This window comes from Cebus imitator, unplaced genomic scaffold (genome assembly GCF_001604975.1).
Source record: "Cebus imitator isolate Cc_AM_T3 unplaced genomic scaffold, Cebus_imitator-1.0 Scaffold228, whole genome shotgun sequence".
Classification (NCBI taxonomy): domain Eukaryota; kingdom Metazoa; phylum Chordata; class Mammalia; order Primates; family Cebidae; genus Cebus; species Cebus imitator.
Genome location: NW_016107543.1, coordinates 769,495 through 778,543, shown reverse-complemented (window position 1 = coordinate 778,543; position 9,049 = coordinate 769,495). Strand labels below are relative to the sequence as shown.

The 9,049-nt window shown below is 50.1% G+C and overlaps 1 protein-coding gene across 1 annotated transcript in view; it reads left to right on the top strand.

Moving 5' to 3' along the window:
- Window positions 1-3,242: 3,242 nt before the first annotated feature.
- Window positions 3,243-9,049, top strand: part of CDK5RAP3 (CDK5 regulatory subunit associated protein 3) — a 13,295-nt gene continuing 7,488 nt past the window's right edge. The window contains exons 1-7 of the mRNA XM_017497028.2: window positions 3,243-3,346; window positions 3,600-3,645; window positions 6,524-6,655; window positions 6,931-7,031; window positions 7,721-7,769; window positions 8,467-8,645; window positions 8,848-8,985. Of these exons, the coding sequence (XP_017352517.2) occupies window positions 3,305-3,346; window positions 3,600-3,645; window positions 6,524-6,655; window positions 6,931-7,031; window positions 7,721-7,769; window positions 8,467-8,645; window positions 8,848-8,985 (687 nt within the window). The 5' untranslated portion in view covers window positions 3,243-3,304. The remainder of the gene's footprint in view (window positions 3,347-3,599; window positions 3,646-6,523; window positions 6,656-6,930; window positions 7,032-7,720; window positions 7,770-8,466; window positions 8,646-8,847; window positions 8,986-9,049) is intronic.

The window sequence follows — 9,049 nt, the reverse complement described above, 5'->3', positions numbered from 1 at the left end:
TAGTAGAGACGGGGTTTCACCATGTTGACCAGGATGGTCTCGATCTCTTGACCTCGTGATCCACCCGCCTCGGCCTCCCAAAGTGCTGGGATTACAGGCTTGAGCCACCGCGCCCGGCGTTCAACACATTACTTAATTAAGCTTTGGCTTCCTTGCCTTTAAAAATCTGGCTAATGGTGATAGAATCAAATTAGATAAGGCTTATAAAACATTTACATCTACACTGGCACGTGGACATGGTTATCATTTAATAAGCAAGCTAACAACAACAATAATGATGGCAAGGTAGGCTGCCTACACAGTGCCTCAGGGCTCTGTGCTTCCCTGTCCAAAGCTGGCACAGCCCTGATATATCCTCCCTCCCCTCTCTACATGTGCTGCCCCTCTGCCAGAGTCCCATCTGCTAAGTCAGCAGAGAACTGAGAGACTCATGGTCAAAAACCTCCCATATCCTCTCTCTACCTCCTTCCAGCTGCTGGAAGCCCCGACCACTAAAGTCTCCTGAAGCAGACAGAATTGATGCCCTGGATGCCAGACCAATTATGTGCTTATCTGCCCACAGCCCATGAAGTTCCCTGTGGCCTTGGAAAAGTGCCGAAACCCACCAAAGGCCCATGCTCCTACACTCTTTGGGAGCACAGAAGCATGGGCCTTTGACAGGTTCTCCCCCAAAGCCTCTGGAGTCAGCAGAGGCAGTTTCTCTCCCAGAGCCTCTGGCTTTGGGGCAGCCTCCCTGGAGTCAGCAGCTGGGCAGAAATGTTCTCCAACATCCTTCTGCTCCATGTGAGTCACCTTGAGGAGCTGTGGGTGGGGCTGAAGTTCTGGTGGTCCCTGCTTCCATCAACTCATCTGGGCTGGGTCGTCCAGACCCACCCTGTCCTGTTCTGCCCAGCCTGTTAGTTCAAGGAAGACAGACAGATACACCTTGAGGGCAAGGCAATGCCTTGCTTTTTGGGATGTCCCAGAGAACCCCGAGCACATAGTTGGGGCCCAGTTAAGTGTTTATTTAATCATGGAGGAACCTAAGCAATTCCTACAGCCTGAGTCAGGCTGATTCAAATGGTAGCCAAATTCCCATGAAAGATCCCTGAAAAGGCCCTTAGTTGTGCCCTATAAGCTGTCTTCAGAGCAGTTTTTAAATTCATTCTATAATGCTAATGATCATATACGATATTTCTTTTCTTTCCTTTTTTGTTTTGTTTTGTTTTGTTTTGTTTTGAGACAGAGTCTCACTCTGTTGCCCAGGCTGGAGTGCAGTGGCGCCATCTAGGCTCACTGCAACCTCCATCTCCCAGGTTCAAGTGATTCTTCTGCCTCAGCCTCCCGAATGAGTAGCCGAGTAGCTGGACTGCAAGCATGCACCACCACGCTGGGATAACTTGTGTATGTGTGGGTTTTTTTTTTTTTTTTTTATACAGATGGGGTTTTGCCATGTTGGTCAGGCTGGTCTCGAATTCCTGACCTCAGGTGATCCACCTGCCTCAGCATCCCAAAGTGCTGGGATTATAGGTGTAAGCCAACACGCCCGGCCCATATATCCTATTTCATATAGGGAGAGTTTACAAAGCATGATACAAAACAAATATATCTACAGTATGTTGTAAACCGTCAAGAGTTACTAGTATGTTTATTTATTAAAGCCTCTAAACAGAAATATCCTGAGACAGGGTAGCTGTTATCTCCATGTTGAGAAACTATGGCTATCAGACAGGTTGTAGAAATGGTCTAGGACCTCACTGGGCAGAATCTAGGTCTTCCCACTGCTGTATCACACTATGCCTTTCAATTGAAAATCTACTGAGCCTCAAGTGTTGTGCTGTGGTGAGCAGGAGCTGGGTAAGGAATATTTAGAAGTGGCATACCCAGCTCTGTGAGATCCTGTGGAATCTGGCTTCAGCCCACCCTCCCTCCTTACTCTACCCACTTCTTGGGCAATCTCAAACCCTCCCTTAGCTTCAGCCACTGCTTGGGCCACAGATTAGCCATCTTGTGACTCTCCAAGCTGTATCTCCAGGCCCGACAACTCCCCTGAACTCCAAAATTATAGACCCAAGTGCCTTCTGCACACTTTCCATCTGAGGGTTTCCCAGCATTGCCAGACCAGGTTCAAAGCTAGACCCCCTCCTCCCCAACACCAGCTCAGCATCCTGCATCAGATTTGTCTCAGGTGGTAGCTCCCACCCAGTCACCTAGGTGTCATCCTTGGTGTTTCTCTTTTCCACCCAAACAGCTAATCAATTGCCAAGTCCTATCCATTTTCCTCCTAAATATTCCTCAGATCCAGCCCTCCCCCTTCCTCCCCACACCTTGTGTCCCAGCACAGACTGTAATCCCTCAATAGCAACCTCCTTCCAACCTCCCTGTCCCCAGTCTTATCTCCCATGCATCCATCATCCCAGCAGCCCATCTGTACAGGTTCCTCCCTGCCTCAAACCCCTTCTGCGATTCCTCTGTCTGCAGGGATGAAGTCCAAGTTCCTTAATGAGCCTCCCTTTGATACGACTTTTCCACCTTTACAGCTACTCGCTGCCTCAAACCATCTACTGCACAAAGGTTGGCCTGCCCGGGAAGCGGCTTTATCTTGAAATTCTTCATCATTTTGTAACAAGGGGGCGTGCATTTCCATTTTGCACTAAACCTCACAAATTATGTTGCCTGTCCTGCCTGCCTGTTGTTGCCTGCACCCCTCTTGCAGTCTGTGGCCACCTAAGTTTTGTCTGTGCAGTCTCCTCCACCTAAATCTCCTCTCTCCACGTCACCCGGCTGTCTTCAGCTCTTCCTTTAGACTCGATGTAAGTGTTACCTTTGGGGCGTCTCCCCTACCCACCTCCCTACCCTTCCCTGCCCTAATCGCCCAACACGTTGCGTGCGCTCAATCATGCCTGTTAGATAAACTGAATGAGAAGGCAAAGCATGACAAGTGCCACAAGAGACTACACGCTGCTCTAGATGGTAAAGAGATGCAAGGAGGGAAGGCATTTGCAGCGGCATCCCAGATCGGCGCTAGGACCCCGCCCGCAGACACCTTAATCCGCTCGGAGAAGACCCGGTGCCTGAGGGGAAGCAACTGTCAAGCTGGGCTCTCGGGCGCCGCCTGTCGCCATTGCACTGCCGCTGCAGCGCACTCGCTCCCGCTCCCGGCCCTGAGCCCGCCTCGCGTCTCCCATTGGCTGTCCCCATTCTCCCGCCCCTCCCGAGCTCAGCCATTCGGAGCCTCGGGGTGGGTGGGGCTTGAGGCCGGAGTGGAGCGTAAGCCCTGATTGGCTGTACGGAAGGCGGCTACGTGGCCGAAGGAGGCCGATCTATGTCTAAACTGAGGCTCCGCCACAACTCCACTGGATTGGTGGTAAGGCGGGGCGGGCCAGAGTCTGCGGCCTGAAGCGGAAGTGGAGGAAAGATGGAGGTGTGGGGACAGGAGCTGGGTGTGCGGGGAACTGGCACCGGACCCCTAACCTGTGTCCCCGGTCTCCCTCCGGGCGCGGCTCAACCCGGCCCATCGCTCTGGCCCCTCAGGGTGGTGGTTGGGACCGTGAAGTGAACGCGCGAGTGGCAAGTCCCCTTCCCGCGCTCACGCCCCTCTCCTCCCGTCTTCCCGTCAGGAGCATCAGCATGTGCCCATCGACATCCAGACCAGCAAGCTGCTCGGTAGGAGGGGCGCCCCCGCGCAGCTGGCTGTCGGGGGGAGGCCTGTTCGTTGCCCCCTGTGTCCAATGCCCGGGGCCTCTGACCCTGAAAGCCCGGGTTGAGGTGCTGACCACTGGCCTTGTTCTACGCCACATCTGAGGCCAGAACTGCTTCCCTGAGAGCAGCGGGAAGCAACCGTCTGTGGAGTCTGTTTGAGCTGCGTATTCTCCTTTAATGTGTTATCAAATCGTACCATTCAGGGACAGGATAAGTGACTCGCTTTAAAAACAGTCAGCTAGGCCGGGTGCGGTGGCTCACACCTGTAATCCCAGCACTTTGGGAGGCCGAGGCGGGCGGATCACAAGGTCAAGAGATCGAGACCATCCTGGCCAACATGGTGAAACCCCGTCTCTACTAAAAATAGAAAAATTAGCTGGGCTAATTTTTTTTTTTGTGGTGGCACGCGCCTGTAGTCCCAGCTACTCGGGAGGCTAAGGCAGGAGAATCGCTTGAACCCGGCGGAGGTTGCAGTGAGCCGACATCGCACTACTGCACTCCAGCCTGGTGACAGAGCCAGACTCCGTCTCAATAAAAAACAAAAAAACAGTCAATTACTAAGTGAGTGGCACATCTCAATTGGAACTTAAGTCTGTCTGACCCACTGTCCATTCTGTTTGCATTATGCCAGAAAAAAAAAAAAAAAAAAAAACATTTAAAAAGCTTCCGGCCCGACCTGGTGGCTTATACCTGTAATCCTAGCACTTTGGGAGGCTAAGGCGGGTGGATCATGAGGTCAGGAGTTCAAGACCAGCCTGGCCAAGACGATGAAACCCTGTCTCTACTAAAAATACAAAAATTAGCCGGGTGTGGTGGCAGGCACCTGTAATCCCAGCTACTCAGGAGGCTGAGGCAGAGAAGTGCTGGAACCCGGGAGGCCGAGGTTGCAGTGAGCCAAGATCGCGCCATTGCACTTCAGTCTGGGTGACAGAGCAACACTCCGTCTCAAAACTAAATAAATAATAATAAAAAGCTTCCATGTCCCCCTTGATTTTAGGAGGAAGAGGGGCCTAAGACCCAGTTGGAAATAAAGACCTTTTAGTGTCCAGGCTATCTCCAGGTTGTCTGTGTGGGGCCTGAATACATACCCCCTTCCCAGTTCAGATTCAAGGAAGCCCTCTTCATGTGATCACACAGCTCCTGGCATTTTATTTATTTTTTTTTTTTGAGACGGAATTTCGCTCTTGTTACCCAGGCTGGAGTACAATGGCGCGATCTCGGCTCACCGCAACCTCCGTCTCCTGGGTTCAGGCAATTCTCCTGCCTCAGCCTCCTGGGTAGCTGGGATTACAGGCACGCGCCACCATGCCCAGCCAATTTTTTTTTTTTTGTATTTTTAGTAGAGACGGGGTTTCACCATGTTGACCAGGATAGTCTCAATCTCTTGACCTCGTGATCCACCCGCCTCGGCCTCCCAAAGTGCTGGGATTACAGGCTTGAGCCACCGCGCCCGGCCAGCTCCTGGCATTTTAAAATGCTTATTGGATTAATGGATTTGATGCCAGTCTTGTCCTTAAGATGGTGTCTGTTTGACTACCCCAGTCCATTGCTTCTAGTTCTGTGACATCAACAGAATTTTTCTTTATGAAAACTTACAGGACTACAGCAGAGGAAGTATAACTGATACTAATGTGAGACCTCAGCGTTTGACCGGTTGGGGGAGTTTAGGTTACGTATTCACCACTCTAGGGCCATTTAGTCAGTCCTGCTTAGTAGCCACTAGGGGAGTTTCTTTAGGCTCCAGATTTGTACCAGCCCTTCAGCCTGTATGCAGTCTTGGTGTGTGAGCTTGTTCTTGGTCATGAAAAAGGACCAATAAAATGACAGCCATTCATTGAGGGTTTGTTTTGTGCCAGGTGCTGTTTTAGGCACTTGACATTATTAAAATCACTATGATTTTATTTATTTATTTATTTAATTTTTAGAGATGGGGTTTCACCATGTTAGCCAGGATGGTCTTGATCTCTTGACCTCATGATCTGCCTGCCTCGGCCTCCCAAAGTGCTGGGATTACAGGCATGAGCCACCGCGCCTGGCCTAAAATAGCACTATGATTTTTTTGAGTCCTTGCCATGTGCTAGGCACACTGTTCAGTGTTTTACTTGCATTCCCGTTTCTGGTCAGTGTCTTATTATTCCCCAATTTACGTGTAGGGAAACTGAAGCACAGAATATTAGAAAGACTTGCTCAAAAACTCGATAATGAGAACCCAGGACCATCTGACCACAAAGCTCAGCTCTTGGCCCTCACTGAGGAAATATGCATGGCTCTGAAGCCACAAATCTGGGCCCAGACTTTGAGAGGTGGTCCCATTGGTATTCAGGTGTACAGGGTGGTACTTCACTGTTCAGAATAGAGTCAGGTTATCTAGTCCTTAGGGCACTGTAGGTATTAGGGGCTTTGCAGCTGTTCATTCATCCGGTACTTGGCATAACCATCTTGTATTTTCCATTGTCACGGCTAATCCCAGCCCTGAGGAAGTGGAAGTTGAGCAGCATCCTCTGTCAGGAAGAAAGATATAATTACGCATAGAAGCAAAAATATTATGGGGAATTCAGAATGGTCAAAAGTGGCACTTTCATGTCAAGACCAATTTGAAGTTTTTGTTATCCCTGTGTTGAGGCAATTGCTCCATAAAAATCACATTGCTAATGAAGTCAGATTGTCAGAGCCTGTTTAGCCCCCGTCATCTCTTTGTGCTTGTCTTTATTCCCATCTTCCCATGACCTCCATACTTTAACCAATATAAAGACAACTTTTAGACTGTGTATTTCACTTGAATTAGTGATGGAATTTTGGTGATGTGAATGGGAATGCTTTAATGTGGGTGCTTCTTGTGCAGATTGGCTGGTGGACAGAAGACACTGCAGCCTGAAATGGCAGAGTCTGGTGCTGACGATCCGAGAGAAGATCAATGCTGCCATCCAGGACATGCCAGAGAGTGAAGAGATCGCCCAGCTGCTGTCTGGGTCCTGTGAGTGCTTAGGGACTATCACCGAAGTCCCGTCTTTGCTGACGTAGTATGTATCAGCTGAGCTACTCCCTTGTTATTTAGCCGGGCTGGCCTTTAGAGAGAGAACAATTTTTATTTGAGGTATAGTTGCTGGCTTCTTCCACCATGAAATTATGAAAGGAAAAGCTATACACTAAAGTTACTGGCAGTATATTACACATGAATCAACTACCAGCAGTGGCCAGAGTAGGTGAGGAAGATATTGGGCTCTCAAAGTCCTGTCTCTTGCTTTCCAGACATTCACTACTTTCACTGCCTAAGAATCGTGGACCTTCTCAAAGGCACAGAGGCCTCCACGAAAAATATTTTTGGCCGATATTCTTCACAGCGGATGAAGGCAAGTGTGGGCCAAGGGCTGTTAGTATGTGGCTGGGGACATCCAGTCCAAGGAGTCATAGCCCCTGTGGTCTCTCTCAGGCTCCAGTGGAAATGCCTACATACAATATTTTCTGAACTTTTGCTCTGTCTCTATAGTTTATTCCAAAAGTAGCTCCTACCCCTGAATTTAATTTTCAGACCCATTGCTTTGGGGATCGCCTACACTCTTTTTTTTTTTTTTTTTTTTTTTGAGACGGAGTTTCGCTCTTGTTGCCCAGGCTGGAGTGCAATGGCACCATCTCGGCTCACCGCAACCTCCGCCTCCTGGGTTCAGGCAATTCTCCTGCCTCAGCCTCCTGAGTAGCTGGGATTACAGGCATGCGCCACCATGCCCAGCTGATTTTTTTTTGTAGTTTTAGTAGAGACGGGGTTTCACCGTGTTGACCAGGATGGTCTTGATCTCTTGACCTCGTGATCCACCCGCCTCGGCCTCCCAAAGTGCTGGGATTACAGGCGTGAGCCACCGCGCCCGGCTCGCCTACACTCTTAAAGTGGTTGGTCCAGCCAGCAGTATAAGTTGAAAGAAGGATAAGGAATTTGTGTTTAATGTGATATGAAAGCTGGGAGAACTTCCCCTGTTTAGGGATTGAGCTGGGATGTGGCTGTTGAGTGCTTTTCTGGCTTAACATCCTTTCTGTTCTTACTCAGGATTGGCAGGAGATCATAGCCCTGTATGAGAAGGACAACACCTATTTAGGTAAAGTGGCCCAGCCTGGGAGCCCTGGTATCTGTGGGGAAGCCCACTCCCAGAGTCTTGAGATACCAGGTTTATAGGAGGCACAGTCTGTGAGTGGGAAGAAGCTGGAGTGTAGATGTTGCCTATTTGTAGGTGGTAAAATCAATTGGTTTGATGGAATTGATTTTCCCACCCGCAGATTGATTTTCCACTAAGTGGAATGCTGGGGGAAGAAGGAGGCCGGTAGTGGGCATTAGACATGCCTCAGCAAGCAGGTGTGTGGGTCCTCCACCACTCACCTCTTGGTAAGGGGGAGTGTGCAGCCCGCTCCCCCCACGCCCCCATTCTACATAAGGCAGAAAAGGCACAGGCTCTCCTGGGAGCAATATCAAGTGCCTAACTTGTGTTTGGGTTGGGTTTAGCATAAATAATAATAATGGATAATATTTACTGAGCACCTACTAAATGCAAGGAATTGTGCTTGGTGTATCATGTGGGTTCTCTTTTGCATTTTCACAATAAATGTTATTGTCACTGTTTTACAGGTCAGGGTTGGATTAGAGGGGTTAAATAATTTGTCTTAGGCTCCCAGCTGGTAACAGGAGAGGCTGGGAAGCTGACCTCATGCTCACCACCACCACAAAGGGTGTGTGTGCATCTGGGACATGTCTACCTCATGTGAGGGTGTCCTGGGCTGAATTTCCTGGGCCTTTCTCAGTGGAACTCTCTAGCCTCCTTGTTCGGAATGTCAACTATGAGATCCCCTCACTGAAGAAGCAAATTGCCAAGTGCCAGCAGCTGCAGCAGGAATACAGCCGCAAGGAGGAGGAGTGCCAGGCAGGGGCTGCCGAGATGCGGGAGCAGTTCTACCACTCCTGCAAGCAGTATGGCATCACGGTGAGCGGTGGTGGCCTCTTTGCAGCCAGAGGATACGTGGGCCCCTGTCTATCTTCCTCTGACCCCATCTGATCCCTTAGCCTGGTTGTGCCTCCTCTGGGCCAGGATCTCACTTTTCTCCTGCCTTTGGATGTTTTCTTCAGTCTCTTGGACTCCGCCTCTCACCACTTGTGTCTCAGTTCCCCTCTTCTTCCCTCTCTAGGGTGAAAATGTGCGAGGAGAATTGCTGGCCTTGGTGAAGGACCTGCCAAGTCAGCTGGCTGAGACTGGGGCAGCAGCTCAGTCCCTGGGGGAAGCCATCGACCTGTACCAGGCCTCTGTGGGGTTTGTGTGTGAGAGGTAAAGAGGCCTCAGCTTCTCCTGGTGGGGTCATTTTGCTGTGTTCCCCAGCTCATGTCTCTTCT